Raw genomic sequence first — 15308 nt, forward strand, 5'->3', positions numbered from 1 at the left:
TTTATATATAACAATAATTATAAGAGAGGGCATAAAGGATTTTTGTGGGTTTAACTGAGTGTTTAGTTCAGTTAACCCTCCATACAATATTAAAATTTATTTTGCATCAGCATAACCTCAATTAAAGGGCCGCGTGGCTACAACACGCAGACTGAGGTGCCTTTCCACGGTTGGCGCAGCTCCATCCCTCCTCGGAGGTTTGAGTCCTCCCTCGGGCATGGGTGTATGTGTGTGTATTGTCCTTAGCATAAGTTAGTTTAAGTTAGATTAAGTAGTGCGTGATCCTAGGGACTGAAGACCTCAGCAGTTTGGTCCCATAGGAATTTACTACAAATTTCCAGAATTTCAAGTAAAGGAAAATTTGAAAATAAAATAATAAAAGAACTCTAAAACTCTAGAAAGCACATTTTTCAGTGACATTATCAAAAAAATTAATTGACAGTTAATAGCAAAAGATAGAATAAAGACAAACACAGAAAAATACTTTAAGCTTTATTAATTCAGTAATAATTAATAACACAGCAAATTTTTACTACAAAACATTAGCTAAGGTGATGGAGGCTAACAATGTAAGACAGCTGCATTTCCAAACAACTAAATGACTAAAATCTCCCTACTCAACCACTCATCACAGTATGGTTCATTAATCTCCATGAGCAGTTAATTTCACTTTGTTCTAATGTGTGGCAGTCTGCTATGCAAACATATCTATAATATGAACAATTACAGGAATTTATAGTTTACACCTCATTTGTTAAAGCAGTTTTTCATTTTTAGGGTGTAATTATGAATGGTTTGTATTTACCTTATAGCAGAAGTTGTATTACAGTCATTAAAGCCTATGGAAAGAATGTGTTCTATTCAGTCAAACGTTGCCCGTAAATTACTCTGCGTGAAATGCTCATGACATAATGTTCATTCAGGACTGGAGAACAATGTGGAAGGTATGGGTTCTAATGGACAAAAACAAAAACGAGGCAATAAAATTTGTATTCATAGTACCACAACAAATACACTGTGATACATACTAAAGAAAGTCGACACAAGACTGCATAATGTTGTATGCCATTAGATTAAAATTTGTACTTCAAATCTAATTTTGAGTTGCTAAGGACACTTGATACAAATGCTTAATTTAATTGCTTTCACAACAAACTAGATAGTATTCCAAACATAATAATATCACTTTGCCTATGCAGACAACAATATCTCTGATTGACAGCCCATTAAAAACTTTTACTATTACACAATGACCACTTCTATAGTCAGTTCAAAAAATACTTTCTTACTGCCTGTAGTTGTCAATGAGTAACTTAAAGAATTTGATTTATTCTTGTATCAGCCAATTAATATTTGTCACATTTTCACATGGTAACAATCACTAGTGTAATAGAATAACAGACAGCTGAAAGAAGGAATAAGCATAATCTTAATAGCTAAAAGCATATATCAAAGACAGTGTGTGAGGATATAGGACCCCCATAGTGAATCCAACTCCAGTCCATCTTAGCAACTGTTGTGCTAGTGGCTAGCCCTCTTCTTCCTGTCCTCCCAATTAAGTTTCAAACATTCCATCAAGCTTAATATCACTAAACACACAAAACTTTGATGATTTTATGAGGGGGACACATACAGTGAAAATGTCTCAAAGAAGCAAAGTGTGTCACGTTATTTAATGACAGCTCTCAGAACTACCTGTCACAAACATACAAACTTTATTTTTCTATCTTTTACTCCACGTTAATAAATATTGTGCAGTAATACAGTGCTGTGTATGAAGCTTTTTCAGATGCAAAATAGGAATTTTAAGAATGATGGAGAGGATCTTGAGCACTAGTGTTCAGAAATCATAGGTAGAACCAGTGAAAATGAAAGTTTCAATGAGGCCTAGAGTTGTGCTGTGCAACCTTTGTGGTTAAGGTTAATGCTTGGGGCGAGCAGGAAATCTGGTTTTGAGCCCCGCTCTGGCCCAAATTTAGAATTGTCTCTACATATCCATAATTCTGTAGTCCTAGGCATTTGTGTGTTATTTGTGTGTGATATAATATTTATTTGAGTAGCCTGTTTCCTTCTAAGTGTGGAATTTTTGTACTCAGTTACAGCATAATGAAGTAAACATGAAGTTTACAGCAATGTTTTTTGTTTCCATAGAATACGTATTACATAATTCTTGTTTTCAGACATTCTTATGTAGAAGGCTGCAACAGTCTTGGGTAGATCACTGGTCTGATCCTTTCAAGGTTTGCTACCCACACAGATCCAGATTCACCTTCACGAATGACTCGAATTAATCCCTCAGCGATGAACTCTGTCCTGCAAGCAGAAAGCAGAGAACGCATAAGATACAGTATTCTGCAGTATTTTCATCCCTCCTTTCCAGAGTAATTATTTGCACAGGAGTTGGAGAGAATATTTAAATTGTGCTGGATTCATCCAATCATTCATCCACACATTGTGTTCCATCTTAGTTATTCATGCAGAAACCTAAATAGAAACTTAAGAAGTTTGAGAATAATATACCAATATATACACCGATTGATGTTTTTTGCTATTCATAACCATGTGCACAAACCAAAAACCCCTGTCACAGTCACAACACAATAATAAAATTTGACCTGCTTTGTGAACTACCAAAACCTTAGCACTGCACAGACTGGAGTTCATTACACGAGAAAGTGTTCAATACTCTCTCTCTCGTCAAATGAAACCTGCTGCCAAAATGAAAACAGCAGCTAAACAATTCCTAATAGCAACATCAGTTCATAATTTAAATGTATATCTAACCCAACACTAATTATTTCTCTATATTGTAACTCAGAGCACTTCTGTGCTATCAAGAAACTCTAACACTGCAAATTAGTCCAGCCAGAACTCTTGTGCTTGTATCAGAGGACGCTTTGAGAACCTGATGGGGCAAGTATGTTGTGTAGAAATTATAAAAGAAAGAAACTTTCTGGGGAGGGCAACCACAGCTTAGAGATATTATGAATAACAATAACATAACTCAGCAACCATTCAAATTATGATAAAAATTACAACAGTTAAAAAGTGAAGAATGATGAGGTGTTTCCAAAAGGTGCATAGCTATATGAAGGTGCTTTATTTGCAGCTACTCGTTTCATGTCAGTATAGTCACATCCTCAGCTTTCTGTCAAAAATACAAATCAGTATATGAAATTTTTGAAATGGTAGAAATACGGAACCATAGTGTTGGCATTCAAAAAGGAACAGTGATGGATACTCACTATGGTTATATTTCCATGTCATAGATGGACAATTATGGAGTCCCAGCTTTTGGGAAGTTATCCATATTAGAAGTCAAATTACAGTGGTGAGTTGTCATAGAAAAAATGAGTACACCCAAAAGATGCTTATAGAAGTGTACAAAGCTTGATTTCTGAATGAGTAATGCCTAGAAAAAATTTGAATAGTTATTGATTTTTAAATGTTGATATTTTTATTCATAAATAATCGAGCTTAGGGGATCAAGGCATTTAATCATGCAGCTGTTCTGTCTGTTCTGAAATGGAATGATGAGTTTTTGAGTTTCAGAGAGACCGTGGCTAACATTTGTTGATGAAACTCAGCAGGTAACCTGCCCACTGATTCACTCATTGAGTTCTGGCACAAGGGGCACCATAAATGTAGCATGGTGGCTGTGGGAGTTTCACCAATGAGGGGAGCTGGGGTCCAGCCAGCCTCCGTTCTGTGAGTAGCTAGGACCTATGGATTGCAAACTGTCTACAATCCTCTTGGGGGATGTCCACCCTTGTGGTCTCCTAGCCACTGAGACATCTTTGGCCACTGCCCCATTCTACCCCTGGAGGGTGACTGGGACATTACTGCTCAGCATTAGGGCAGTCATGGTGGTAATGAGTATGTACAGGGGTGACTAGTCAGCCACTGTCATTCTCTGCCTGCTGGCAATTGATGTGGTGCCATGGCAGCTGCCACCTGCGACTGTGAACAATGGATGTTGACCACATGACTGGAGGATCAGTGCAGTCTGCAGTCAGCTGAGCATCCATGCACACAGTGCAATCTTGAGGTGGACCAGATTGCCGTATAAAGCTGCATGAATAAACATCTATCTATACTACCACTGTTTAACTGCACATTCAATTTTCTCTTGTCCATCCTGAAGTGCAGCAGTCTAGAATAGGCCAGGTCATTTCAGCTCTAAGTCTACAAAAGAGATACTTTACGAAATTTCATAAGAACCACACTAGAACATTTATCGAGTGCGTGAGACACATTTCAAATAAGACTAACAAAGGATGTTGAATGTATACAACAAAGAGCAGCATGAATGGTCACATAATTGTTTAACCTATGGGAGAGTAAAACAGAAATTCTGGTAGATGCTGAAAAAAAATGTCAATTATCTTGCCAAAGCCTAGTAACAAAATTTCAAGAACCACAATGTATTAGAATTTCTTCCCATGCCATATTTGTATATAGTCAGGAAGAATGATTGCTTAAATTCTTCTGTCTGCACAGTAATTAATAAATAATTTCTTTGTGGTCCCTGTGCAAAGGATATGTGGAAGGCTATAGTATATTCTTAGATTCTTCACTTATACTGTGGAGAGTACCATTCCCAGTGGTTTGCAGACTATGGATGTAGATATAGGAGTAGAAGCTTCCTTAACTAGGTGTCATAAGTATGAACAATCTGATACCAGTATATTGTCACATCAAAACCAAAATCAAGTCTGAATCCAATGGTGGCACATACACAGGTAAAGAAACTTTATTTGTAGTTGCTTTTTATGGTCTGTGATCAAAATGAACTGTCACCAGTACTTCACACATAAATAATGTGGATTCAATAGCACCACTAATGACTTTTTGAGGGAGAACTTGCAATTTGTCAAGAAGACACATCACCATATCCTATATTACTTGTTTTGGTGTTGCAGAAGAGGCAGTATCTCTTTCTTGAAATAAGTGTGCAATTTCATATGGTTTCTACACTTCCGGATACTGTCATATGCCAAATGTCCTGTGATTAAGCATTTCTTTGTCCAGTAACCCTACCATCAGACTATTTAAATATAAAATCTCATTTCTTTATCATGCCACTTATTTTTTATTGTAATGTTCTTGAAAATTTAGAGGAATGTTACTATTCTGGATTCTCCTGTATCCATCAGAAAAAAGATTATTTCAGTTTAATAAAATTCACTGAAATAAAATGAACTGAGTCAATGAGGATGAAATCAATGAAAATTTAATGGAATGAAGTCATATAAGTGAAAACCATTCATAATTGCAGAACTTGCAGCATAATGAAAATGTCATGACAAATGAAAATATGTGCCAAACTGAACTTGCTTTTCAGAAACTGTTACATAATCTTCCATTTCTCAGTTTTTTTTTCAGTCAAGCAACTTGTTGTTCTTTGCCATTAAAATAGATTCCATCTAGGGTTTAAAAACTGGGAAAAAAGTTAAACCACCATTACTATCAGACAGTTGACACTCACCAGAATTAAACAAATGTAAATAAAAGCATAAGTTCTTCTTTCTCATACATTTCATATATTATGTACCTGAAGGAGATGTGTTTTGTCTTCCATAGCACAGGATATGTATCCAATTACAGAATGTCTGGTTACGGTTTTTATGTGTAACAGAAGAAAACATAAATGACTTTCATAGCTTCTCAGTCCCATAGACATGATAAGGCAGCCTAGGGGTGGAAATTTAGCAATCTTAGCCAGATGTACAAGTAGTATATGTGATACGAAGAATTTGTGCAGCACTTGATACAGTCCTGTTCTAGATTTGCTGTTCTGATTTGCGGAAATTGTTTCATTTTGTAATTGAATATTGTAATTGTTAAATTTAATAATGTCTAATAAAAATACAAAGTATGAGGGACTATGTTGTTTATGGAATGCAAATTCTAAATTATTTCAAAACAATGATTTTAATATCAAAAACCAAAACTGATTGTAATTTTAAAATTATGTTACATCATCATATTCATATGGGTGAGTAATGAAACCCAAAATTAGTCATATAAAAAAAAGGATGAAATTAGAAATTGAATTGAAAGCATAAATTTGAATTTTTTATGTATGAAGAATATCTTGAGAAGGAAAATAACATTTAAGTTGAAAGAATCAAGTTAAGAAAATGTAATGTAATAAATTATGCAAAATTTGTTGCAACATAATGAAACTCATTGTGATAAATTTTATGACAAAGACCAGGGGCACACACTTAATGGGGCATGGAGGCAGGCTTTTGATATTGAGCAAATGCAAAGATGTAGGCTTGGCACTGGCAGCGACATGGGAGCAGCAGTCAACTGCTTGTACAAATGTGACGTCACTTGTCCCCATGATGGGACAGAGTTACTAGGAGCTGCCCAACTTGCCTTCCACCCCAGCCCTCTCTGGAAGGTTCCACATTGCCATTACATATACATAAGCAGAGCTCTGTGACAGTACCAGCAGTCAGTGATTTCAACTCCTCGTGCTAATGGTGGAGACAGCTGTCGTAAGTTCGAGTGTTTTATTCAAAATGATGCAGCTTGTAAACTGGAAAGATTTTATTGAAGCATTCCACCATGAATGACTCCAAGGACAAAAATATTATGACCAAATTGTTTAGAAAATACAAATATATGAGTGGCAGAGGCTATGAGATATTTTGTCTTTTGACGTTGGTCATCTTTCTATTGTGACGCCACACTGTCTTTTTGCCTTACTTATTTAAATACTAGTAGTGTAGAAAATTGTCCCATTAAGTGTTTTAAAAAAATTTAATCACTCCCAAGACATTCTCATTTTACTTCCCAAGAGAAGCATTTAGGTTTTACCTCAAACTTATCTACTGTACCTCCATATTATGTGTTTCAAATTAAGCAAGGGTGTTGCAAAGAATTGACATACTTGTTGATGGGGAACATGTTGAGAGCGTGGACAAGGGGTTCCTTGAGGTAGTCATGAAGCACAAACTGATGGGCATCGTGCACCAGAGGAGTGTCAGAGGCCCCGGGGCACAGTGCCATTACAGACACTCCAGTCTTGTCCAGGTGCAGTTTATCCTGCAAACACAAAAAGTTCTTCTTTATTTTTATAAATATTACTATCACACTGTTAGTGAAATAACAAATGCAGTGTGGGTAAACATGTGGAGTGAAGCATTAATATGGGATCAAACGGCTGGGTAGAATAGAAATAATGATATATTTGCATCTCAGGAATTGTCTCAGGTTAAGCTCACAGATGTTATAATTCCACTGAGGGAGAATGTGGAGTATTTTGAATAGAAAGGAAGGTGGAATGAGCTCATAAGTATAAGGGTTTCAAAGATTATGGATACAATGTGGTGTCACAAATCAAGTTTTCTTAAGGATGTAGGTCAAGATATTTTTGGCAATTCACGAGGTGAAGGAATTGTATAATCTGGTACAATACAGTGAGGTGACAGAAGTAGTTGGATGCCTCCTAATATGATGGCAAGCCCCCTCTCACCTGGTGTCGTGCAGCAACTCGATGTGACGTGGACTCGAAAAGTCACTGGAATTCCCTTCAGAAATACTGAGCCGTGCTGCCTCTGTAGCCATCCATAAATGTGGAAGTGCTGCCAGTGCAGGATTTTGTACATGAACTGAGTTCTTGATTTGTCCCATAAAAGTTCAGTGTGATTTAAGTCAAGTGATGTGGGTTTCCAAACCATTCACTTAAACTGTCTTTTGTTCAGGAATATGAATCCATTAATGGCTGAAAATCCTCCCCAAGTAGCTGAACATAACCATTTCTAGTCAATGATTGGTTCAGTTGGACCACTGGCTGCAGTCCATTCCATGTAAAAACAGGCCACGCTGTTATGGAATTACCGCCAGCCTGTACAGCCCCTTGTTGGGAACTTGAGTCCAGGGCTTCATGGGGTCTGCAGCACACACTAATCCCAACTGAAATTGGGACTCTTCTGACCAGGCCATGATTTTCCAGCCATCTACAGTCCAACTGATATGGTCACAACTGCTGCAGGTGATATGCTGTTATAGTTCAATTCTTTTATCTTGGCGGTTCGCGCATGCCTGCCCAGATGCGGGAAATTGCTGCGTTGCCAAGAGAAGCAGCGCCACAGTATAGTTCGCAAACTTCCGTTTAGGGGGAGCACGCAGTTTCTGAAGTAAAGCCCCCACGGCCGCATTAACCCTTTCGCTGCTACATAGATGTGCTCCCTGCATTCCGCGATGGGTGCGATTTTGTCATCATTGCACTGCTCGCCTGTACAGACACATGGTGTTTCGACTGCTTTGACACACTTTATCATTCGATTTCACAGAAACTATTTGGCCCAAAAATTTGATTTTTACACATCTTTCTTGACTGATACCTTCCCCCCATAAATGACTTAATTTTGTTTCGATGTTCAACACAGTTATTGTGCAGTATTAGATATATTACACCACTGCACGAAATTTTGAAGAGTTTACAGAGATAAAAGTCCATAGCGTATACTTTCCGTATGGTCGATTTTAGTTGCCACTAGAAATTTAAAAAAATTACATTCAAACGAATAAAATTCATGAAGTAACACACATTGAAATTGTTTTCAAATAAAGAAAATATTAAGTACCAATCATGGTTTGAACTCAGAACCTTTTGCTTAGCAGCCATACACTTAAGCCATTATGCTAATGCAGCTCGTCATTCAATATATCTCCGGAGGACTTTAAAAGAGCACGCAAAATACCAACAAACACGGTTGGTATGATTATGAATTACTCACGTTTCGTCGAAGTACAATAGGAAATAAACAATTACCGCTGTTCTTTATTGTGAAAAAGCGGTTAGTGAGAATGATACAAACACCTTTCCTTGCTATCGCCTGAATTAGGAGGCTTATTGCTTGTTTGGTTTAATTAATTAATCGAATATGAAGCGATTGGTATAAAGAATGCTTTCTCCAAACTTTTTATAAAAGAAAGTCTGGTATCAAGACATTGCTTTTGTTCAATTACTTTATTTATGACTGAATGTTTGTAAAACTGAAGACACTCGTCCGTGCTCTGCACTGCAGTCGAGCTCTGGCAACGTCGTTCTCTGTTCATTGGTTGAATGTGTTTTGTGACGTCAGATGCGCAGAATGAACCCAAACTTGGCTGCCGTTATAAATGATGCGCACTTTAGCAAAGGCACTTGCATCAGTTATCTGCTGCCATAGCCCACTAATGCTAAATTTCTCCACAGTGTCATATTGGACATGTTTTTCACACATCCTTCACTGATTACTGTGGTTATTTCATGTAGTGTTGTTTGCCTTGTAGCCCTGACAACTCTATAAAAACAGCGCTGCTCTCTGTCATTAAATGAAGGCCGTCAGCCACTGGGTTGTCTATGGGGAGAAGTAATATCCAAAATTTGGTATTCCAAGCACACTCTTGACACTGTGAATCTTGGTATATTGAATTCCCTAAGGATTTGCAAAATCGAATGTCCCATGCATCTAGCTCCAACTATCATTCTGTCTTCAAAGTCCATTAATTCCCATTGTGTAGCCATAGCCACATTGGAAATCTTTTCACATGGATCAGCTTAGCACAAATGACAGCTCGGACAATGCACTACCCTTTTATATCTCATTTACACAATACTATGGCCACCTGCATATGCTCATATCATTGTCTCATAACTTGTCACCTCAGTGTGCACGGATGGGAGCAGGTAGCCACATGTTGAAAGTGGGGCATAGTGGCTATTGTTCAAGAAATTGGTGAGAGTGACAGAACTTGCACAGTTTGGAAATGCATGCCACATTCATATGGGTTAGGTTGAGGTACACAATGGTCTTTTATGTGTGGATGATCTTGTGATTTAGTATCCATGTTCAGTCAATTAGTACTTTTAGTAGTTTCAATCTAATTTTGGCATATTCATGAATGATTAGTGGATTGGGGATTACAAGTGCTTGAGTGGTAGTCCTACTTATTTTACTTTTTTAATTAGGTGGGCTGGATGTATGTATGTTTGGATAAGGATCTGTGGGATGGCATGGGTGGGTAATTTTCCTTATAATGGCTTTCACGGAGTTGATGGAGATGGAATGGTTGATGTGGAGCTGAAGGGGGAATTGGAATGAATGGAGGGTAGGATGGATGACACAGAAGGCATCAGACTCAATATATCGGTTCGGGTGTATGGGAGAGAACTCAGTTGCATGTAAGCAAAGAAATGGTAATAGGATGGATCTTGGAACTTGCTGGATATTGGCCTTCAGTACAATTTAAAATAGTGTTTTGTTGTTGTTGTGGTCTCCATGCTACCCTGTCCTGTGCAAGTTTCTACCTTCTGCAACCAACATCCTTCTGAATTTGCTTAGTGTATTCATCTCTTGGTCTCCCTCTAAGATTTTTACCCTCCACACTGCCCTCTGGTACTAAATTGGTGATCCCTTGATGCCTCAGAACATGTCCTACCAACCGATCCCTTCTTCTAGTCAAGCTATTCCACAAACTCCTCTTCTCCCCAATTCTATTCAATACCTCCTCATTAGTTATGTGGTCTACCGATCTAATCCTCAGCATTTTTCTGTAGCACCACATTTGGAAAGCTTCTATTCTCTACTTGTCCAAACTATTTATCGTCCATATTTCACTTCCATACATAGCTACACCCATACAAATACTTTCAGAAACGACTTCCTGACACTTAAATCAATACTCGATGTTAACAAATTTCTCTTCTTCAGAAACGCTTTCCTTGCCATTGTCAGTCTACATTTTATATCCTCTCTACTTCGACCATCATCAGTTATAACAAAACTCCTTTACTACTTTAAGTGTCTCATTTCCTAATCTAATTCCCTCAGCATCACCCGACTTAATTCGACTACATTCCATTATCCTCATTTTGCTTTTGTTGATGTTCATCTTACACCCTCCTTTCAAGACACTGTCCATTCCGTTCAACTGCTCTTCCAAGTCCTTTGCTGTCTCTGACAGAATTACAATGTCATCGGCGAACCTCAAAGTTTTTATTTCTTCTCCATGGATTTTAATACCTACTCTGAATTTTTCTTTTGTTCCTTTACTGTTTGCTCAATATAAAGATTGAATAACATTGGGGAGAGGCTACAACCCTGTCTCACTCCCTTCCCAACCACTGCTTCCATTTCATGCCCCTCGACTCTTATAACTGCCATGTGGTTTCCGTACAAATTGTAAATAGCCTTTCGCTCCCTGTATTTTACCCTTGCCACCTTTAGAACTTGAAAGAGAGTATTCCAGTCAACACTGTCAAAAGCTTTCTGTAAGTCTATAAATGCTAGAAACGTAGGTTTGCCTTTCCTTAATCTTTCTTCTAAGATAAGTCGTAAGCTCAGTATTGCCTCACGTGTTCAAATGTTTCTACGGAATCCAAACTGATCTTCCCCGAGGTCGGCTTATACCAGTTTCTCCATTCGTCTGTAAAGAATTCGCGTTAGTATTTTGCAGCTGTGACTTATTAAACTGATAGTTCAGTAAATTTCACATCTGTTAACACCTGCTTTATTTGGAATTGGAATTCTTATATTCTTCTTGAAGTCTGAGGGTATTTCGCCTGTCTCATACAATTTGCTCACCAGATGGTAGAGTTTTGTCAGGACTAGCTCTCCCAAGGCCGTCAGTAGTTCTAATGGAATGTTGTCTACTCCCAGGGCCTTGTTTCGACTTAGGTCTTTCAGCGCTTTGTCAAACTCATCACGCAGTATCGTATCTCCCATTTCATCTTCATCTACATTCTCTTCCATTTCCATAACATTGTCCTCAAGAACATCACCCTTGTATAGACCCTCTATATACTCCTTCCACCTTTCTGCTTTCCCTTCTTTGGTTAGAACTGGGTTTTCATCTGAGCTCTTGATATTCATACAAGTGGTTCTCTTTTCTCCAAACGTCTCTTTAATTTTCCTGTAGGCAGTATCTATCTTACCCCTAGTGAGATAAGACTCTGCATCCTTAAATTTGTTCTCTAGCCATCCCTGCTTAGCCATTTTGCACTTCCTGTCAAATAACAATTTGATGCAAAATGTAATTCATAATTATGCTGTAGGAGTTGGCTGACACAATAATGACATCAGAAGCCACCATAAGGAAATAAGCAGCCTCTGCTGTAGGTGGGCCATTTTTCTGTGAGCTTCAGCAGCTGCTAGCAGGCTGATGACACACCGATGATAACCATATTGAAGTGTAGCAATGTATTTTCTTTTTGTGGTGAATACCATAATAATAAACAATAATAATGCAAAGTTTTTTGTGTTATTCAACTGTTTAACATTACCTCAGAAATATGAAGCCATGTGTGTGTGACTCTGAATGAGATGAGTATAAAATGATACGTATAGCCATAGGAATTATTAATTTGAGAAAGTACTGATAGGAGCTCAAATTTTATGGCAAAAACTAAACACAGGTAGATCTCAAGACACAATGTGGAAATAAAGGTAGGTGTGTGGTGGAACAGCTGTGTATAAGAACTGAAACCAAAAGTAAGCTTGCAAGGCAGTTCATAAGAACATGTCAGTGTCCCTGCACCACTTCAGCTGGGTGTCTGATTGCTTTACACAACACATTTATTTTAGAGATGTACAGATGTGAGTAGTTACTGACCCCATAGGAACGGGTCATAGCAGCCACTGCATGCTTTGTGCCTGCATAGATGGGCAGCACAGATACTGGCTCCAGGCCTGCTACAGAGGACAGGTTGACCACGACACCACCGTTTCCACCTTCGTGCTTGCCCATGTGCTTGTAAGCCAGCAACATCGTGTGCACAACACCCTTCTGCAAAGCAAGATAACACAGTCGAATTATACCGCAGGAATAAGACTAAATCTGGAGTAGGTAAACATTAAACTGGGTGTACCATAAGATTTTGATCTGGGCTCAGTCCAGTTCTTGACCTACATAAGTGATTTACTAAAGATAATGAATGCCTCTTCTAAAGCTTTATGGTCCATACTATACTAGATCAGGTGAATGTTAGATCAGACTTATAAAGTGTTCATAAGAAATAACTTAATCCTATTGAGACTAATATTACAAAGGATTTCATTCAAATGTGTATCAGCCTCTTCTTCATTATTGCCATGCATTATCAGTTAATTCAATTTTTCATTTTCATGGTATGAGACACAGTTTCATCATTTTAGATTCTCTGATTGCTACAAATTTTGTGGAATAATACCTGTGCATGTGGTTGCATCACATCCAAATTGACTAAATGTTGACTTTCATACATTTTTAGTCACATTATACAGTTGTAACATTCCAAAAATTTCTTTCATTTTATAAAATAATAAATCTAAATTTTTAATAATAATCATATGAAAATTTAAAGGGTAAATTATTTACATAGAATGCCTGCATGCAAAAACATTCTTAAGTTCATCTTTATATTTTTATCTTTGTTTATTATGGCAACTTTGGTGATGGTACAGATAAGATTTGGTATTAGCATGAACCAGCTGTGAAGCTGTCTTCTCTCAACAAAAGTAACATTTTGTAAATAAAAGCAAATAAATGCTGTATGCAGTCAAAAATTGAAAAGAGAGAGGTGTTGGTGTATAAGAAAATTCAAATTCAAATTCCACTTGCAGCATTCAAAAGTTGAGACAAACTCAGGACTATGATAGAAACTGCAAATTATTTGGATAGGATCCTTCATGAGTTCCAACGAAACACAAGATGAGTAAATATATGCTGTGACTGCTGTTCTCAAATGTTCCGATATATTTGTTTATTGGTGTAATAAGCAGTCAGGTTTGAAATTGAAATATATAGTGAAAACAATCTTAAGCTCACAAGATGAATAAACACACTCCAGATGACCTCCATGTGTGATGTTCCAGGGCATCCAAGTGAATAATAAATTGAGCTTTCACCAACACGCCTTCAAATTAAGCTAATAGTTCAATTCTGTCTGCTTTCCACTTAAAAATCTCTCTCTGTGTGCTAACCTGTAGATGAGATTATTAGCACACTTTCACCCACTACTGTCCTAATCATCTGGAGTAGTACAGCCAGAGTAAAAAAAGTATTTATTGTGCATACACAGATTGTAAGAATGCTATTTAAAGTTGATGCTTAATATGTTTCAGAAGCATTGTTAGGAACATGGGGATACCTGCACTTTGGCTATGTGCCAAAACGTTTACTCTTTCATGATACTGCATACTCCCTCATAACATTATGTGAATTTAGCACAAACTAAGCATTTCAAAAATGCAGTACCTGATGTAAAAATAATTTGCATGCAGACTATACATTCCTATGCAGGAATTAGAATGGAGTTTTTAAGGTAGTATGTAATATTCTAGATAATTTTTTTGGGGAGGGGAGGGGTCTTTGTTTTTAAGATTGCATATTCTTTAACCCAAATACACTCCTGGAAATGGAAAAAAGAACACATTGACATCGGTGTGTCAGACCCACCATACTTGCTCCGGACACTGCGAGAGGGCTGTACAAGCAATGATCACACGCACGGCACAGCGGACACACCAGGAACCGCGGTGTTGGCCGTCGAATGGCGCTAGCTGCGCAGCATTTGTGCACCGCCGCCGTCAGTGTCAGCCAGTTTGCCGTGGCATACGGAGCTCCATCGCAGTCTTTAACACTGGTAGCATGCCGCGACAGCGTGGACGTGAACCGTATGTGCAGTTGACGGACTTTGAGCGAGGGCGTATAGTGGGCATGCGGGAGGCCGCGTGGACGTACCGCCGAATTGCTCAACACGTGGGGCGTGAGGTCTCCACAGTACATCGATGTTGTCGCCAGTGGTCGGCGGAAGGTGCACGTGCCCGTCGACCTGGGACCGGACCGCAGCGACACACGGATGCACGCCAAGACCGTAGGATCCTACGCAGTGCCGTAGGGGACCGCACCGCCACTTCCCAGCAAATTAGGGACACTGTTGCTCCTGGGGTATCGGAGAGGACCATTCGCAACCGTCTCCATGAAGTTGGGCTACGGTCCCGCACACCGTTAGGCCGTCTTCCGCTCACGCCCCAATATCGTGCAGCCCGCCTCCAGTGGTGTCGCGACAGGCGTGAATGGAGGGACGAATGGAGACGTGTCGTCTTCAGCGATGAGAGTCGCTTCTGCCTTGGTGCCAATGATGGTCGTATGCGTGTTTGGCGCCATGCAGGTGAGCGCCACAATCAGGACTGCATACGACCGAGGCACACAGGGCCAACACCCGGCATCATGGTGTGGGGAGCGATCTCCTACACTGGCCGTACACCACTGGTGATCGTCGAGGGGACACTGAATAGTGCACGGTACATCCAAACCGTCATCGA

The 15308-nt window shown here is 38.8% G+C and overlaps 1 protein-coding gene across 1 annotated transcript in view; it reads right to left on the reverse strand.

Annotated features, from left to right (window-relative positions):
- Positions 1-479: 479 nt before the first annotated feature.
- LOC124717126 (15-hydroxyprostaglandin dehydrogenase [NAD(+)]-like) overlaps positions 480-15308 on the reverse strand; it is an 85292-nt gene continuing 70463 nt past the window's right edge. Inside the window, exons 5-7 of the mRNA XM_047243862.1 lie at positions 12616-12789; positions 6905-7059; positions 480-2313 (exon numbers count right to left, since the gene is read on the reverse strand). Of these exons, the coding sequence (XP_047099818.1) occupies positions 2187-2313; positions 6905-7059; positions 12616-12789 (456 nt within the window). The 3' untranslated portion in view covers positions 480-2186. The remainder of the gene's footprint in view (positions 2314-6904; positions 7060-12615; positions 12790-15308) is intronic.

The sequence above is a fragment of the Schistocerca piceifrons genome, chromosome 9 (genome assembly GCF_021461385.2).
Source record: "Schistocerca piceifrons isolate TAMUIC-IGC-003096 chromosome 9, iqSchPice1.1, whole genome shotgun sequence".
Lineage (NCBI taxonomy): Eukaryota > Metazoa > Arthropoda > Insecta > Orthoptera > Acrididae > Schistocerca > Schistocerca piceifrons.